This window comes from Hippocampus bargibanti, linkage group LG10 (assembly GCF_051943395.1).
Source record: "Hippocampus bargibanti isolate YZ-2025 linkage group LG10, ASM5194339v1, whole genome shotgun sequence".
NCBI classification, from domain to species: Eukaryota; Metazoa; Chordata; class Actinopteri; order Syngnathiformes; family Syngnathidae; genus Hippocampus; species Hippocampus bargibanti.
In genome coordinates this window covers 19,450,407-19,469,702 of record NC_142743.1, presented here as the reverse complement: position 1 = coordinate 19,469,702, position 19,296 = coordinate 19,450,407, and the positions used below count along the sequence as shown (strand labels likewise).

The 19,296-nt window shown below is 39.0% G+C and overlaps 1 protein-coding gene across 8 annotated transcripts in view; it reads right to left on the bottom strand.

The window, feature by feature from the left end:
* The window catches only part of ank2a (ankyrin 2a, neuronal), an 83,390-nt gene that overhangs the window by 40,051 nt on the left and 24,043 nt on the right, over positions 1–19,296 (bottom strand). For 3 of the 8 annotated variants that reach the window (XM_089007171.1, XM_089007176.1, XM_089007170.1), the window contains exons 4-31: positions 17,528–17,626; positions 17,354–17,452; positions 17,060–17,245; positions 15,865–15,888; positions 14,907–15,005; positions 13,281–13,379; positions 12,812–12,910; positions 12,545–12,742; positions 12,371–12,469; positions 12,189–12,287; positions 11,580–11,678; positions 11,251–11,448; positions 11,057–11,155; positions 10,014–10,112; positions 9,658–9,855; positions 8,953–9,051; positions 7,626–7,724; positions 7,441–7,539; positions 7,256–7,354; positions 7,114–7,186; positions 6,084–6,210; positions 5,619–5,685; positions 5,429–5,532; positions 4,411–4,446; positions 2,911–3,135; positions 2,693–2,791; positions 724–878; positions 15–226 (exon numbers count right to left, since the gene is read on the bottom strand). In XM_089007171.1, coding sequence (XP_088863297.1) covers positions 15–226; positions 724–878; positions 2,693–2,791; positions 2,911–3,135; positions 4,411–4,446; positions 5,429–5,532; positions 5,619–5,685; positions 6,084–6,210; positions 7,114–7,186; positions 7,256–7,354; positions 7,441–7,539; positions 7,626–7,724; positions 8,953–9,051; positions 9,658–9,855; positions 10,014–10,112; positions 11,057–11,155; positions 11,251–11,448; positions 11,580–11,678; positions 12,189–12,287; positions 12,371–12,469; positions 12,545–12,742; positions 12,812–12,910; positions 13,281–13,379; positions 14,907–15,005; positions 15,865–15,888; positions 17,060–17,245; positions 17,354–17,452; positions 17,528–17,626 — 3,288 coding nt within the window. The remainder of the gene's footprint in view (positions 1–14; positions 227–723; positions 879–2,692; positions 2,792–2,910; positions 3,136–4,410; positions 4,447–5,428; positions 5,533–5,618; positions 5,686–6,083; positions 6,211–7,113; positions 7,187–7,255; positions 7,355–7,440; positions 7,540–7,625; positions 7,725–8,952; positions 9,052–9,657; positions 9,856–10,013; positions 10,113–11,056; positions 11,156–11,250; positions 11,449–11,579; positions 11,679–12,188; positions 12,288–12,370; positions 12,470–12,544; positions 12,743–12,811; positions 12,911–13,280; positions 13,380–14,906; positions 15,006–15,864; positions 15,889–17,059; positions 17,246–17,353; positions 17,453–17,527; positions 17,627–19,296) is intronic. The other 5 variants (XM_089007173.1, XM_089007174.1, XM_089007172.1 and 2 more) reach the window with 5 other exon arrangements.

Here is a 19,296-nt window from a genome sequence, read left to right as displayed (position 1 = left end):
AGTATGCGACAGACCTGTAGCCCAACTCGGATCTTTTTGGTGAGGGCTCCCTCAGGGAAGACAGCCTGTACTTGTGGAACAAGAGTGCTACTGAGGACGCCACCCTCTGGACCGATCAGATGGCTGTCCTGCTTTATTCTAGACACCACAGCAAAATACTGTGGAAAGTCTCGTGTGATGATACGGCAGATTCTTTTCTTCTCAAGCTCCTCAGGAGAATCCAGTTCTATGAAATCCAGAAATATTCAACATGAGCAACGGTAAGTCTTTTATGTTTTATGACCAATAGCGTTGACATTTTACATTCAACAAAGTAGGACTAAAATCAAAAGCTGTCAAACTCTCTGTGTCTTTGTGTTGTCATATTATTTGTTATTTAGTATTTTTTCTCGATTTTTTTTTACTTCAAGATGGCGCCCCGAGAGTGGCTGCCTTTCCAGCAGCTCCTGTATTTTTTTTCTACTTCTTTCTTTCCTTTCCTATTCCTTTCATAAAGTTGCTGCTGTGAAATGTACATTTCTCCACTGTGAGACGAATAAAGGTACAGCCAATCCAATCCAAAAAAACAGATGGAACATTGAGCAAAGACCAACCCCCAAACTATATGATGTTGATCTAAAATGTAGCATGTCTTTTTAGGGGGATTTTAGTGAAGAAGAATCTCCAAAAACTGAATTAAAATGACACAAACAACACAGTGTTTCAACCGCTTTGATCGCTTACTTTCATCCATTCCATTCAGTATCTGGTTAAGCTCCTCTTCAGTGAAATCGCAGTGGTGCTCCCTCCAATTTTCTCCCGTTTCACTCCTCAAGATGACCAACTCCCTCTCAGTGCCCCTCAGAGCGGCAAAATGCGGGATCTCCACAATCACAGGACTAACGGGAGAAAGCAAATTATCGAATAAGAATTATTATTATTATTATTAGTAGTAGTAGTAGTAGTAATAGGTGTGTAATATTGTGAATCGACTTTAAAAGAAAAGGTATTTGAATATTAAGTGGAAGCCATGCAACAGCACATTCATTGGTAAAAAAAAAACAAGGAAAATATGTCTCTCTCTATGAACACATTGCAAAACCATAAAAAAAATCAGTGTATGTGCAGGAAATTCACGGCGAGAACTCAACAATAAAACTGGAATAAAAACAGCACATTTTAAACCTCTATAAAGGCATAATTTCAGTCTGAAGAAGAAACATGTCATTTGATATCTCATTCGTTCTTTCCCTTTTCAGTGGCAGTTGAAAAACAAATCAATGGGAAAAAATAACAGTATTTTTTTTATCATTTTCTGTTTGTCATCCTACATGTGAATATCAGCCAGAATTCCTAAAATCTATTCTGATGTCTTCCTAATTCCGAGTCACACATTTTGTTGCATTCCGAAAAAGCATGTCATGGCACACTCGAGTTTCTTGAAAAATCAGAGGTGCTTGATCATCAATCTATGATGTCGATGTCAGCGTCAGCGCAGAGCGCCGATGTGTATGTGGAACTGTCGCAGCTTGGAATTGAAGCGGATTTACGTGGTAGAGGAGATGTGAGTCGCTTTTCATCAATGGATGCTACAGCTTTGTGTTTGCTTTCAACGTTTAGCTTGTAGCAGACGTGCACATTTCACCATGACGTTCCTGATCCACTGGTGAAACGGACACTTTGATCCTCTCCACTTTCATCTATAACTGCTTCATCCAAGAGGGTGTAGAAAACTGCTTAAGATTGAATGACTGTCTGTGTCTTTTGTGTTGTGTCACATTATTTGTTATTTATTTATTTTCACTTCAAGATGGCGCCTCGAGAGTGGTCTTATAGTATTTTGTTTTTCTACTTCTTCCTTTCCTTTACTTTTACTTTCATTACTTTGATGCTGTGAAATGTAAATTTCTCCACTGCGAGACTCATAAAGGCTAAACCAATCAAATCCAATGTAGTGTCAGGTGGGGCAATGAAATACTCTTGCATTATGAGATAGATGGCCTTTGTATTTAATGAAACTGGCCCAGATTACACACATTTCACACAATATTTCAGTATTCATCCATTTTATTTTTTTGCTTGGGGTATGCCGTGATATTAAAAAAAATGTCAAATGCCTACCTTGAGTCAATCAAGGTTGGGAGACATGAATCATAAGTGTTCATGTTGTAATGCGGCTGATGGATCGGTATCGTTATTCTGACTGATGGTAAACAAGCTATCTATCATACTTTTACTGATGTTCATTACCAGATTTCTGGGTTATATAAGAAGGATTAATTAAATATTCACACGAAATTCAAACCAGTGGCCTGTTTTTCCATTTGTCATTGGAGCCTACATTTGAATTTTTTTTCATATTTGAGTTCGCTTAAAAACAATCACCTTTTCCAATAGTTTTTTTCCCTTGAACTATTGTCAACCGAATAAGCAAATGATGAATGACATGCAGATTAAAATGTCGCAATTTAATGAATATTCTTTACTTGTCAGCAAAAGGAAGGTAGCTGAATACACAAGCCCGCCTTTCAACTGAATAACTTGGATACCATGCCTGAAGTCATTTGGAGCGCAATATGAATCAATAGCTCATCCAGACAAATTATACCTTTAGCAATAACAAAAAAAGACAAAACAACATAAAAAAAATGAAACAAAACATAATCTTGGATGAATACTGGATCATGGGTTGTACATGGTGGGCCCCTCCTACCCGAGGAACTTGGTTCCCGGAGGACCCAGTTGCAGGATGCGACTGACCAGGCTCTCGCCCTCATTCAGAGGGGGCGGAGCTGTGGGAAGGTGAAGCTTACTGATCCATGTGCAGCACAGGAAGGAGTGAAGAAGACAGTATGAAGAGAACACCCCGGCGTAAAACCACTCACTCTAACACACATACCTTGGCGGACTCCGACACTAACACACACTTACCCCAGGAACTGGGCTCCGGTAGGTCCCACTTCAATGACACGACCAGCCAGCCCCTCACCTTCGACCATCGGAGGCATGGAAGCAAGACGGTGTCTTTTCACCAGCCTGCATGTCACCCTCGTAGGCGCAGAACACTTCCTTGGCGGCACGATGATTCTTAGGCCATTATGGCGGCATCCTCGCATGGCACCGCCTCTTGCGTCTACCATGAAACTGACCAGAAAGCTAAAAGTAGAGGTGGCGCGCCACAATTAACATCAACGCTTGTATACTGCAGAATAATTTAGTCGATTATGTAACAACATGCAGAAAAGGAAAGATGGGGAAAGGGATTCCAATAATCATTCAGCGCTGATATAAACACGACACAATGGTCACAGTTGCTTCAAGGCAATTTTCAAGTTTCATTCCATAGAAATTGGTTATTTTGCAAGCAAGGCAGGCAAATAGCAAGATCCTTTCGGGAATAAAAATACATTAGCAATTGAAAACCTTAAGGCAAGCGGTCATACTTGTCTCCACGCCTGCAATAATTCAAGAAGATAATGTATGTCGAATATTTCTTTGTGTGTATTTCCAGGGATGCATCTGGGAAATTTAAAAAGGGGGCCAGTTGTGTCTGAGAAGGGGGCCAAAGTATACAAAACTGATTGAAATAAACAAAAATACATCAATTGGAGCATGACATTTTTAAATTGCAAATTAAAAAAACATTATTTGACTAAAATCTATTTTTCTATTGTATATTTAATTCAAGTCAAAATGTATTTTCATACATAACATATTTTTTTTCCCATTTTCTTTCGTTAATACCCAATCAATCCCATAATATTTTGATATTCTACGGCGTTACAGAAAAGACAGAGAACAGACTAAGCACAATAGTTCTTACTCGTGTCTACTTTAACAATTTTCTTTGCTTTTAAGATTTCCAATGTGCTGCAACAGCTCAGAGATCACTCCAATTAGCCATTAACTGCACTTTGCTGATACGAACGGCCCAGATGCTTCCCTATTTTTCTCTTCACACTTGCCCTCATAAATAATATGAACAATTAAAAATATACGTTGTTTACCATGTGACATAGCCCTATTCTTCTTGCTATGATTATGACTCCATAGAAATAAGGTGAAATCTCCCAGTACAATGAAGCAAATCAAACAATGGACAACTAAATACATAAAATATTGTATATACATCTCTGAAAGCATCAATACGGATCTTAAGTATCCGAATTTAGAATTCAGCCTTTGTATATTGTATAGACTGTGTATCAGATTATGACGATGACCTGGAATTGACCAATCTGGGGAACACATTTGGGAAATGGGGAGTTAGCAAGATGTGCAAGAATACTGTGCATTAGCAAACCATGCATGAAGGAAAATGGTGATAGATGAATTTTTTGACTTTTATTCGAGGGCAAATCTAAGAGCATATGAGGAAAAGGACAAAGACGGGAGGAGTCAGACAGCAAAGGCAAAACAAAAGAGAATCACCTGCTATTGTCATGGTCTAGGCAAGGAGACGAACGGCTAAAAAGCAGAATACAACAACACACGCGATCACAGATCACAAAAGACGAGTGAGTGTGGAGAAACCACAATAAAATTAAAAAAAGGAAAAAAAATAATTGACGAGTGAATTTAAAGTGATAGAAATAAAATACAAAGTACAAAAAAAGTGACTCACTGTAAAGGTACAATGATAAAAAAAAGTGTGTGGAAGCAGCATCATTGAAGCAGCCCAATAAACCAGGAACTGTGTGTGTGTGTGTGTGTGTGTGTGTGTGTGTGTGTGTGTGTGTGTGTGTGTGTGTGTGTGTGTGTGTGTGTGTGTGTGTGTGTGTGTGTGTGTGTGTGTGTGTGTGTGTGTGCGTGTGCGTGTGCGTGCTCTCATTTCTGTATGGTGGTGGGACACCTGTTTAAACAGTTAGGTCCTGGGGACCATTTGGCATATGGGGACAAAAAAAAACAGGTCCCCAAAAAGAAAACATAAAAATGTTACAGGATCTGCTCTGATGGTGCCTGAGAAGTTTTTAAATACATTTAAATGTATTCCGACGCACGTAAAATTGTTTTTTCTGAAGTCCCCAAAAGACACAGTACAAACATGACTTCATAAAGTCTTATATTTGAAGGTGTGTATAAGCTGACAAAGCCACCGTGTGCATGCCTGTTTTTTTTAACTGTAAGTCATTTGGAACGGGTAGTCCCCGTAAGTATTGATCCGAAAAATGGTCCCCAGAAAACTGGAAAACGTGTACATGTGTATGTATGTATATGTGTGTGTGTGTATATGTGTGTGTGTGTATATGTGTGTGTGTGTGTCTGTATTAGTGATTGGAATTCTGGCTCTTTTCAGAGAGCCAGTTCTTTTGGCTCGGTTCACTAAAAACATCGTGCTCTTTTGGCTCCCAAATGCCACCCTTCGTTCACTTCAGAGATCCAACTCTAAGAACCGACTCGTTCGCAAACGACACATCACTCGTCTGCATGCACTTATGTGACGTCATACCCAGAGTGCAGCAAACTGGAGGACAACATCACATTATCAAGGTGCTCAGCTCCCCAGCTCAGGCGGAACGAGTCCTTGTCTTGCTCCCTTGACAGCGCTGACACCTATAGACGAACAAAACAATATTTGTCTTTGTCTCCAATTAACAAAACATGCCAGTATCTTCTTTTCTTTTTCAATATGTCCTCACTTGATGGCTGGTAATCATGTCCTCAATGAGAATACCGTCGCTCTGATGGAAGCTTTGTTGATGAGGCCTGAAGCAAATGTGACACACTCATCATTCACCATTTTAAGGCTTATAACCCAGGGTTTGCCAATACTGTAGAAGAGGTGATAGGCAGTTTGAAAAAGCCGTTATGCAGGCGTGTGCATATTATGTATGGGTGAGTAAGTGGGAAATGCCGTTAGGGGGACATCTAGTTTTTAAATATAACACTAGTTCTTCTCTAAATTTATCAGAAACGGTGGTCCTCACTCCTTATCTGGAGTTACCCGGATGTCACAAAAAAACGTTGAAACAAGATGTGTGTGCGTGTGTGTGTGTGTGTGTGTGTGTGTGTGTGTGTGTGTGTGTGTGTGTGTGTGTGTGTGTGTGTGTGTGTGTGTGTGTGTGTGTGTGTGCATATTCTGTAAATGGATCTGTATTAGGGACCTGTCCAGGTTATGGCTCATGTAGCTGAAGCTTTCCAAGTAGTGCCCTTGTAGAGAGTCATCGCCAAGCTCACGTAGGTCCTCTGCTCTCAGGTACTCGCCTCCATCGCCTGTCATAGTGTCCTCGCCTGCACAAGAGAAACGTTTTGCGTGGTAAGCAAGCATTATAAATTCATCCAAGGTGACTTGTTTGAAGGGTTGGTCACCTGACTTCAATTGAAAAATTAGGTTTTGCACTTCTTCAGTCAAAGCACTAAAATACTGTCAGTCCAAGGTAAGGACTGCTAATTATAAAAGGTTAGTTTCTTTTTTATTAAGTCTTTCACAAGCTTACCCACTTTTGGGTCACTGAATGTGAAATGTTACATGATAGGAAGTATTTTGTTGTAGTTTTTCTGTTGGCATGGCATAGCTAAAGTGGAGATTTTTGCGTTTCGAAGTGCTCCTGTATGATTAATTGTGTTGCACAAGTATTTAACCCGCAAGTCTTCCATCTCAAACTTTTCCAAAGGTAACTGCGAACCTTATTAGACATATTTTATTCTATTTGTTGTGTGACACCAAAGTGGAGACCTTGATTTTTGTAAAAGAAAAATCATGGTGAGAGAATAGACTGGCCTCTGGGAGGACCAAAAACAAATAAGCGTGGATGTAAACAAATTGGTTTGTTTACATACAGTGTTTTTAGCTTGACGGTTTGTTTTTCGTTTTTGAAATATTAAAGTCTGAGAGAGTGTCATCGTCTTTCACAATGTTTTTCTATCCAGTTATAATAAACAACACAAAATGACACATCCATCCTGTAGTAAAACCCAGACATTTTCAACACAATGGTAGCGGTGCACATCAAATTAGTATCATGCCTACACCAGGTGGACCGACAAAATGCTGTGGTACCTTCCAGCTCAGAGTAAGGATCATCTTCAAGCCCGAGAGCTATAAAACATAATGCTTTGAACACTACATAACCCACAATATGTAACCTTCAGTCAATATTTTCATAGAAGAATAAAGATAAAAAAAATTGTCACCTTCTTCATCAGACACATCAAGGATTTCCGTCATGGTTTCTGGGACGTTGAGTTTGTGTTTCTCTGTGATCGTCTGGCAGACAGAAAACAATTGTGAAAGCATCTCAACATGGCTGGAATGAGACATTTAAAATAATATTACTGTTGTGGTAGTGATGACTTCCTCAGTGACCACTTTCAATGTGTCAACCACCGAGATGTAACCCAGACGCCTGGCGATGGATAGAGCAGTGTTTCCGTTCTAAGTAGAGGAAATATAGTGTGTTAATTTTATTTGCCACAACCTGTTTGCCAAGATTTTTTAGCTCATTTTTTTGTTCTTCTTACCACTGTAGTCGCACTTGGTTTGGCCCCATGCTGCAGTAAAATATTTATTATGTGGGTGTTTCCTTGTTGCGCTGCCTGGTGTAGAGGTGTGTATCCATTCTACAGGACAAATTGAACACAGGTGTCAGTAAAACTCACGCTTAAATGAAAATATCAGCACTCTGGTGGAGCTATTTCGATCTTACCTTGGTTTTGGCATTGACACTCGCACCTTGCTGTAACAGGAAGTTGACCATCTTGGCGTTTCCGTAGTGACATGCTACTATTAGAGGTGTATAGCCAAGCTGTGGAGGAAAAACAAAGCGATGCAGATTTAATGAGTTACTGTTGGTTTAAATTAAGTTCGATTGTCACTGTTTTTTAAGAAGAAAAAAATATATATTTTCTGGGATTCAATTGTTGATCAATGAATAATTTGTGCTTTATGAAAACGTTTAGAAACATGCAAGGGATGATATCTGTGAAAAAGAATCATTTTGCTGCCCCTGGGACAAAATCTTATCTGTCAAATTTGATACAACCGACGTATTTTCACAAATGCATACTATTGGTCAATTTGCATGTGCTGTTGATATTTATTTTTGTAAACAAAATAACCAATCAAAAATATTAGATGTTGCTTTTTCTCTTTTAAAATGCAATATTAATGAGTGAATGAATATAGTGTATTTTTTTTGGGGAGGGGGGTAGGGATGTTGTGAGAATGTAGATTTTGGATTTGTAAGGCCCAGCACTAGATATGTATTTGGTGTTAAGGATTAGTGGGAAAGAGGGCAAATTCGAAATCAGTGCAGAAAATTCTATATAAACATACTTATATATCGAAATTTAACTTATTCACTGCCATTCATGAATATATTCGGGAATTGAAAATATGACGTAGAGCGCCATTCCCGAATCTGTTCAGGTTTTGTTTTTTCAGGCTTGGGTGCCAATAAAGCTCTGTCCATGGCCTCTGGCAATGTTTCTTCTTTTCCACGAGGTGAACCATTTCCCTTTTTCCATTTTAGCACTTTGTTCCAGCTTCAGCTGTTGTTTAAACGCTATATAAACAAATATGTATGTATTGCATTGTAGTTTAGAAAGCCACCCTCATTTCAAGCTCATATAACTCCAGCCCCATATAATTTAGGAGTAACTCTTTTTTTCTGATGAAAGAAGAGAGTCTAAAAGTTTCTAACGCTGTATTGAATATTTATGTAGTCCTAAAAGTCAATATTCTGTGGGTCCTGGAATTCAAGTGACAATGACAAAAACCCTGACACTGGAGTGGCCACATTTTTGCACGTGTCTGACAGTGAATGAGTTCATAATAATAACAGTGTCTTTAAAAATGCAGTATGGCCTTGTGGCCAGTAGGTAGCAGAAATTCTATTAAGTGTTTGTTACATTTGTGAAAGTTTTCTTTCTAACTCTTCAGAAGTGTTACCACTTTTGTAAAAATTATCCCAATAGTGAAATACTATAATTTTATTTAAAAATATACATGCTAAAATGTGTTTTTACGCATACCTTTGTTTGCTGGTCCAAGTTGGCATCATGTTTGGCTAATACTTCTGCAGCACTGATCCTGTCTTCTTGTGCAGTAAGATGCAGCGGAGTCAGTCCACTCTGTAACACATAGACACTGTGGATCAACATAAAATGTCAATGACTGGCTCATTTGACGAGAAGGGGCTACATGTCAGGGATGACTCCGACCTACAAATCTGATTTGGAAAGAGCAATATGAGAAAGTTGGAGCCAGATTGTTCAAGGGTTGTGGCAATTGTAATACCACGGCATCAGAGACTATTATATAATTTTTAATTTTCTTTTGTTTTTGTGCTCCTTAAAGCCAAACAGTTGTCATTTCAAATGATTTTAATTTTGTGGCATGTATGAAATCAGTTTTTTTTTCCCACAAATGTAAACATTTTAAAATGGTGGTTCCTATTTTATTTTATTATTTTAAGCCAGCGGTTGTAAATTCATTTCAATAAGTAGACAAATATTGCATCTTGGCTCTCTGAGCATCGGTACAAAATCCATATATATTTTATATATTTGAGTTATTCCAGGTTGAGTGAACGCTGGCGCATGTGGCTGCCGCTGCTCACCCACAGGAAAAAAATGTATCCAATGACTGTAAAGTGCCCTTGAGAGTTTTGAAAGGGGCTTATAAATGAAATATAGTATTATTATTATTATTATTATTATTATTATTATTTATTGGACCTTGGTGGCTGTGTTGGTGTGAGCTCCTTTGCCGAGTAGCAAGCTGGCCATCTCAGCATGACCCTCTTGTGCGGCCAGGTGAAGAGGACTGACTCCCTGCTTGGTCATGACATTGGTTTCTGCACCATACTCCAGCAGTGCTTGCGCAATGTTCCTCTGGTTCTTTTTGGCTGCAATGTGAAGGGGGGTGTAGCCATTCTGGACAAAGAAAAGTGAACAAGGAACAGCACAAATTCGTCATCATGAGTAAAGCGGAACCCTCTTGCATTTAAAATGTGTGGCTAATTGTCACTAATATGGTTGGGTCATACATAACTACGGTGACACTTTCTTTGGCTTGATAGCAAAGGCCTCACCTTTGCAGTCACGTGAGGTGAGGCTCCTTTGTCCAGAAGCAGCAGCGCCACCTCTTGGTTGTCATAATGAGCTGCTACATGTAGCGGCGTTAATCCATTCTGCATGAGTCAGCATTTTGGGAACATGAAACAATTCTTTATGCATTTCCTTGGACAAACACACTGACCAATTGTATCAGGTACATATATATAATCGAATAAAATTTAATATAATCCATTATAATCTTCTGTACCATATTTTCCCGTACATATGGCACACCGGAGTATAAATCGTACACCCAATGAATGGAGTATTTTCAAACTTTTTCCACATATAAGGCAGCACCTGAGTATAAGGCACACCTTTCCAAATATAATAGACATATAAAAGTTTTTTAAATATAAGGCACACCACAGTATAAGGCACTACAGTAGAGGCTGGGGGTACACAATACTTCTTCTACAGGAGCAAATGGAGTCTGCTGCTGTAGTTGCGAGGTCTGTTGTGGCTCAATATTACTTCACATATAAGCCGCACCTGCATATGAGGCGCACAGTCATCTTTTGAGGAAAATGCAAGGCTTCTGGGTGTGCCTTATACGCCGGAAAATACGGTAATCTAATTTAAAAATGCTTTCACAAATGACTTAATTGTATATATATATTTTCTTAATTGTTTTTGGCTTTGTCTTCTGCAGTTTTTAATGATGGTATGTTGTTTTCAAGTAAATTGTTTGGTGTATGGTGCCGTATAAATAACTTTGGTATCCTTCATTTATCTAGTGAGGCTTATTGATGATGAAGACTATAGAACCATATTTATATAGTATATTATCATGCTGCTGAATAAGGTCATCAAAATGAATTATTAGTATCTGTGCATAGGCACTATAGTTCATATATAATACATTATTTAATAAAATAATGACAGTTCTATTATTTTAGACTATAAGTCACCATAATGAGCATGCTTTTCCACTTCCAGGTTAGTCATGGATTTAGTTTTGTTTTATGAAACACCAAAAATAAAACAAGAACAAAAAAGAGACACACATCCATCTCACCTTGCCTGCATCATCAGGGAGAGCTTTGCGTTGTAGTAGTAATTTTGCCACTTCAAGGCTTCCGTATTTAGCGGCGACGTGTAATGGAGTAAATCCTTTCTGCGGTAGTGAAAAACAAGAAAGGAAAAAATATACAAGATATATATATTTAGATATCAGTCAATTTGTTTGACAAAACTCATTCCTTAACTCACCTTGGTGGCCATGGAGTGTGAGGCTCCGGCCTCCAGGAGCACGGCGGCTGTCTCAACCTGGCCCTCCCTCGCTGAAATGTGAAGCGGAGTGTAACCATTGATGGTAGCAGCGTCCGGGTGGGCCATGTGCTGTAACAGCAGCTGGACAATGTCGGTTTTTCCTAATCGGGATGCAATGTGAAGTGGAGTCTGATCCTCCTGTGATCGGAAGAAGAAATTGGGTGTGAGTTGATCGCTCAACATAACACCAGACAAGCGAAAGAGGTCCACAACAAGAACTGTCTGTTTCTTATGAGATGGAAGCAGAAATATGGTCAGTGCTGACTCACTCTGGCCATGGCATCGACCAGCGCTCCGTTTCTCAGCAAACAACGCACCACCTCCATCTGACCTGCTCGGGCTGCCATGTGTAGAGCTGTCTCGCCACGCTTTTGACCAAAGACAGAACGTCATTATGCTTGGCACAAAAATCATTTTTGTCGTGGAAAGGTGTAGAATTAAGGATGAGGGTTAACCCAGTATTGTATTAAAAAACAACCCCTCCCCCAAAATAAAACAGAAAAATATCCTCAAATATAGGTTGTTACTTTTCAATCACTCCGATATACAGACACTCCCATACTTACAAACGTTCGCGTTACAAACAACGGTACATACGAACATTTTTGTTGGAACATATGTAGTATTCTCTTCAGTTGTACATGTACATATTTTTATAGCGCATTTATTTTATTAAATGTTTCTTTTTTAGTACAAAGGCAGTTACTTACGATAACTACTGGTTACTTATACGAGCCTTAAACATACTTATATAAGCCTTAAACATACATTCCATACAAAATATAGCACTGAAGCAACTTGCGAACAAATTCACCTTATGAACGACCGTTCGTAACGCATCTCATTCGTAAATTGGGGAGCGTCTGTGATAAACTTACAATGTTGCGGACATCAGGGGAGGCTCCATTCTGCAGGAGAAGTAGAACAATGTTGAGGTGGCCCATGAAGGCAGCGACATGGATGGGAGTCAAGCCAGACTAAAAAATAAATAAAAGAAAAAAATATTGTGGTTATTTAGCATCAATTATTTGACAAAAAAATATATTTCTTAGCATCCCACCTCAGTAATGGCCTGGATGGATGCTCCATATTTCACCAACAACTCCATCACTTTCACACGATTCTTTTTACAAGCAATGTGTAGGGGGGTGAATCCATTCTAGTAGCGAGAGACAAAGATATTTTTCAAACTCCTATGACACACTGTCACGTTATGCCCAATATGTATGCGTACTAGCGCTCTGGCATTGGGATTGGCCTTCTTATCCAGCAACAGCTTGGTGACCCTGTAGTGGCCGCAGTGAGCCGCGACGTGTAGCGCTGTGAGGTAATCCAGTGTGACATCATCAACCGGAGCCTTGTCCTGCACCAGCAGCTTCACACATTCCACATGGTCGCCCTGGGCTGACATGTGTAGTGGGGACAATCCATTCTGTGGATGATGAAGAAACGCGCTCAACAGACATGACGTAATGAGAGATTTGACTTAGTGGTGTGTTACCTTGGTTCTGGCTAAAATAGGTGCGCCTTTTTCTAGTAGCAGCTCCACTGCTGGGTCGTGTCCACTCCTGGCTGCGCAGTGCAAAGGCGTCAGGCCATCCTAGCAGGATCAAATGCAGTTAGGATGACGTCTTTTTTTTCCAAACCAGAAAAGACCTATCTGTATTTTTGCAATGCAGGTAATGGGACGCAAAGAAGACATTGACCTGTGTATCTTTGATACCCCTTGCCATTCATACCACAGAATTCAACTAAATGAGCCCAGCTTTCCCACTAAACTAAGACAAGATCATTTTTCTTCAGTACTGCAAAGTGAAATTTCATCTTCAGTAAATTTTTGGTTTGTTGGAGAACCGTGGGATTTTTTTTCTGTGAAATATAAAATGTTGAGCTGGTTCATAGTACGATGGAAGAAGGGCCCGACAGCTGCTATGTTAACTGTTTTGCAAAAAGCGAATGTACGGACTCACCCTGGTTTTAGCATCGATCTGAGCGCCTCGGTCCAACAGCAGGAGCACCATGTTGGTGTTGCCTCTCTTTGAGGCCACATGCAGAGGTGTTATTCCATTCTAACAGGACAGATGAGAACACAACGGGAGGGACAAGATCAATGTTATGACAAGATTACAGTAATTTTGGGACAGATATTGGCTTTAGAATATTGCATTGTACAAATAATGGATGGATCTCTCCAAAAGTAAGCATCAATCAACAGTAGACCTTTGACAATTACAGGAAATGGACAAAAAGTGCAAAAAAAGTGCAAAAAAGGAGCAGAGAAAACATAGCGGTGGACCAGAAGTGCCCATGATGTCGATCACGTCTGAAGTCGATCACGTGGGGTGAATGAGGAAATGGAATACAATAAAAAAAGATAGAAAATTAGGTGTCTGTGTTAGTATTATTAACTCATTCACTGCCAGACATGTGCAAAATTTGTCCACTCCAGTGCCAGAGTTTTTGTCATTGTCACTCGAATTCCAGGACACACAGAATACTGACTTTTCAGACTAGATAAACATGCAATCCAGTGTAAGAAACCTGAAACGCTCAGAAAAAAAGGTATTTCCTAAATCATATGTGTGTGGAGTTATATGAACTTGAAATGTATACAATGCAAAAAATACATACTGGTTAATATTAATATAGCGCTTTAACAACAGCTGAAGCTGGAACAAAGCGCTAACATGAAAAAAAGGGAAATGCTGCAACCCTTGTGGCAGGGAAAAACATTGCCAGAGGTCTGGCTCGCGCTTTATTGGCACCCAAGCAAGAAAAAAAAAACAGAACTAATTTGGGAAAGGCGCTCTACATCATATTTTCAATTCCTGAATGAATTTGTGAATGGCAGTGAATGGGTTAATATAATATATTTGTGTGTTTGTAGTGTTTATGCACACAACAACCTAAGCATCCTATCATTTTTCTATTTGATCAAAAAGTATATAAAAAAAGATCAACTTTAAGCAGCGACGGTGAATTTTCTGTTTTCACTCGCAGCATGCAATCAGAGCTATTATGACACCAATATTTTCTCATTCAAAGTTTGTTGTTTTTACAGTTCAACTTTTGCTACTATACTGTAGATCAACGGTGTCAAACTAAATTTTTGCCGCGGGCCACATTGCAGTGACGGTTTCTTCTCGGAGAAGAGCCAATCGAATGTTTAATCCCCTCCACATGATACATATAGAACCCACAACAAATTTAGGAATAACCAGTCAAAAATAATGACAGTTTTTGTGGTTTATTTGGGACAATTTGAAATTGTGGTTCAGACTTTAGCAAGTATCATGGAAATTCACGTTTGATTTGATTTCGCGGGCCGAATAAAATGATGTGGCCTGCCAGATTGTGGCCTTGACTTTGACACCTGCCCTCTAGATGAAAACATGACATTCATTATACTATACTATAGTATAGTACTATATTATACATTATACTATACTATACATTATACATTATATTTCAACAGCATTTAAAAAAATACCAGTGCTTTCATTTTCAGTGGAACTATAATTCCCGAAGCTGCTGAGGAACTGCACACGCAACCGAGTGTCTTGATGTGATTACAGAACGTGGAATAGGGCGGCTACCCTGGCTGTGAAGTCCACAGCGGCTCCTCTGTTCAGCAACAGGGTGGAGACATTCACGTTGCCATAGTGAGCGGCGATGTGCAGAGGGGTGAAACCACTCTGTTTGAGACAAAAGGGGTTCGGGGGGGAGGGGAGGGCGATAGGAGAAGACAAGAAGGAGTAATGGTGGAAACAGCAGGTGAAAACAGGAGAATGCTTGGAAAAAAAAACAGAAATCTCATTCCATTCGACTTGCATTACCATCAGGCGGCATGCTTTATAAAAACACACACACACATAAAGAACTTGACATAAAAAGAAGCATTAAAAAAATATGCATGCCCATGTTAACACATGCAACGTTTTCATTACTATGTTGGTGAGGAAGTCAAAGCTTGTCAACGCAACGGTAAACTGCAGAAAGCATCTACTTATGAATCTGCCGACAGACAAATGGACACTGATCGGTGTGAGCGCTAAACTACAAACACATCTACAGTATAGTTCAGTCGTAGGTGTGTTCACTCCTTACCTTCCCATTCTGATAGACATGGTGCAATTTGATTAAGAAACAGAGTTAACGTAAAAATTGAAAAACACATCAAATATCATCGAGCTTTTAGGTGTAAACATGCTGCAGGTGAAAAAGAGCAGCGTTGGAATAAGAATAACACGTGAGCTGTTTTTGATTAATACCGATGAGTAATAAAAATCGAACAAGATTTTATTATACACATGATCTAAGGTGATCTAAGACAAAATCTTGTGTGGCAAAAATATTTTCTGTAAAAAGAGACGAGTGTGAGCCATGCTGGATTATCTCTTCCATGCAGTCAGATTATTTCAAAACAGCTTGTTAGCATGCATGGAAAACAAAGTCCTGAAAAGGAGAGGGAAGCTAAAAACAACAAAGCTCAAAGAGATGGTCAAAGGTGACAAAAATGAATTGTAGAGAACGGCGATGTGTCGGTAGTTGTACCTCGGTGGTTCTATTGACCATCATCTGGTTAGTAGGCAGAGAAAAATGGGAGGATAGGGTGTTGGGTTTGTAAGGAAAGGGTTTTCACCACCACATAACAAACAACAGTAAGTCAACAAGGTTGCACGGAGGAAAAGACACGGAAGCCGTTGGTAATGCATTTTGGAAAAGATCCATGAACATGGAATCAACAGGTTTCCTCTATTGATTTTGACTGATGCTGAGGAACAGTTTCCTCATCATCTGACCCGTTATCTTGGATCAGAGATCTTAAAAATAAATAAATAAATAAATACATTCATACACAGCATCCACATTGATATTGTAACTTGACAAAGATGTCATTTGCCTTCCTTTCTTTTTCATTTTCCATGATACTGGACCATGTATGTTGGCCTGCTCTACAATAGCTCACCAGTGTTGTGAAAATGTGACTTCCAGGATGCTTATGAAGTGATCAGTTGAAAAAAAAATGTAAACAATCGAAGATAACTATGCAAATCAGAACTTTTGTGTCTGTTTTACACTTTGTTTGACTATGCTCATAAGGAGCAGATTTTATTATATTTTTTATTTTATTTGCATGACAGCTTTGTTTTTTTTTGGAGCATATCAGGATTCTTATAAGCTTATAACATATCAGAAAAAAATAATTCTCCCTGTCCTGAAAAAGAACCCTGAATTTGTAAATATTACAAATTATATTACTACATTACGTACTAATTTAATGTGAATGTATGATTAGTATTATTATAGAAAACTAATGCGCCACAAAAAAAAAGATCACAGAGACAGAATCAGAATAAAAAAATATCATCTAGAATAGTTGAATCTCTGATTTAAATAAATAAATAAATAAATAAATAAATAGTCAGACAAATAAATAAATAAATAAATAAAATGAACAACCAAACAAATAATTGAGCAAATAAATAAATGTAAGAAAAAGACCAGTCTTATTGATAAAAAAATGGCATGGTTGCACATATGATGGTCACTACTTATCACCAATAAAAAAAATAAAATAAAGATAATTTGAGTACATTTGTTCTTTCAAAAGCGCCCGACAAATTGGTGGCACTCCACATTAATCAGCACCCAACGTTATGTCGCTGTAAATTTCCAGAAAGTATGTGGTCTCTGCCCTCCACAGTCTTTGACATTGTGCCCAAAATCCAGCACTGCATCCGCTCACCTTGGATTGAACATCAGCATTGTGGTCGTTTTGGAGCAGCAGTGCGGCTGACTTAGTGTCGTCCTTTCGGGCCGCGATGTGCAAGGCGGGCAGGCGCACTTTGCCTTTAGTGTCGTGCTCCAGAAGGAGGGACACCACTGCGTTATGACCCTGCTGGAGTGCGATGGCAAGTGGGGTGAAGCCATCCTGGAAATGCAAAAACAAACCAAAAAAAGTGACTTTTTTTTCATGATTGTACCGGACCAACATCTCAAAAAATACCCCACGCATATTTATTCATTTCTCTTCAGTTACCTCTGTTGCTATACTCTGGTTTCCATCATTTTCAAGCAAATATCTTACAACCTCCAAATGATTCTCCTGTGCGGCCATATAGAGCGGCGTGAAGCCATTCTGTGTGGATAGAGTCGAAAGCCACAGGTCAAAAACTGCGTGGTTTGCTTTTATTTTGTGCTCAAAACTTCTCACCTGAGACTGTGAGTTCACATCAGCTCCTCTTTTCATCAGAAGGTGGACCACCTCCTTTTGCCCAGCCAGTGAGGCAATGTGAAGGGCAGTATTTCCTTTCTGGGGAGTGAAGTAAAGGTTAAAGGACAAACGGACAAGTTGTGTCCATAATTTGTAAAATTGCTTCAAATGACTTCTACTGAGCGTATTTTACAAAGACTCCACTGCATATAGCTATATTTTACATTTTAAGACTCGCACTGAATATTCAGGAAGTCTTGTTTTTGAGTTGGTGACGATTCCTGACGCCAGGGTTTTTGTCATTGTCACTCGAATTCCAGGACCCATAGAATATTGAGTTTTAAGACAACATAAATTTCAATGCAGCGTATGAAACCTTAGACTTTCTTCTTTTATCAGAAAAAAAAGTTAATTCCTAAATTATATGGGTCTGGAGTTATATGAGCTTGAAATGAGGGCAGCTGTCTAAAATACAATGCAATATATAGATATTGGTTTATATAGTGCTTTAGCAACATCTGAAGCGGGAATAAAGCGCTAACACTGAAAAAAGGGAAATGCTGCCCCCTTGTGGAAGGGAAAACATTGCCAGAGGCCATGACCTGCGCTTTATCGGCACCCAAACAAGAAAAAAGAAACCTTGAAAAAAATTCAGGAATGACACTCTACTTCACAGGTGTCAAAGTCAAGGCACAGGGGCCAAATCAGGCCCGCCACATCATTTTTTCGGCCCGCAAAGGCAAATCAAATTTGTGAAATTACATGATGCTGGCTAAAATCCTCACCAAAATGTCATATTTTTGGATGTAAACCACAATATCAGTCATTATTCTTGACTTCAGATTTGAAAACTAGGTTTTCATTAATTTGTTGTGCGCTCTATATGTAATATGTGGAGGGGATTAAACATTCTAATGGCTTCCCCAAATTCATAACGTCCCTCGAGAGGAAACCATAACGACAATGTGGCCCGTGGCAAAAAAATGACTTTGACACCCCTGCTCTACGTCATATTTTCAATTCCCGAATAAATTTGTGAATGGCAGTGAAGGAGTTAAAAATCAAGTGTGGCCCTTGAGCACAAAAAGTACGCCATCCAAGTCTAACTGAATGTCACAGAGAGTTAACCATGTCAAATCCCTCTTTACATTGCCTGTAAAGGTCATAGAGGTTTATGGCTGTCTTGTTTCATATGTAACAAAAAAAAGATGCATCTTAAGTTATCCAACGTTAAGCACTTAGCCAATATGTATTTTATTTTAGTCGTATGTTATCTAGAAGCTGCTAAAAGAGACATCAAACTCTTATTTAAAATGTTGTTGACTATAATCAAATAAGTGTCAATGGTTTATTGTTTTATTTTGCACCAAAGGCCACACTGGTGTGGCCTTTGGTTTCAGCAACGGATTCCCGCCTGGCTGTCAAAAGTGGAGCGTGAGGCATGGAGAGAGTCACATAACAAACAACTTATCTGACATTCACTCCTGTCACAAGACCAGTGTCACAGTGCTCCGCCCACATTTCCCCTCCTGAGTTGAAGTCCAAAATAAATGAGCAAAGAAAAAAATGTATCCTGTTGTGTTTTATGTCTTTGAAATCGTGTGTATTCAATTTTTTCTATTTATGAATGATATGTATTTTTAACAACATGCTTTTTTTAGTGGGATGGAGCGGATTAGTTGCATTTATATTTATTTCACTGAGAAAAACAACCTAAAGTTATGAACTTACCAGGTTACAAATAGGTTGAGTGAACCAGGTAAGTAGAA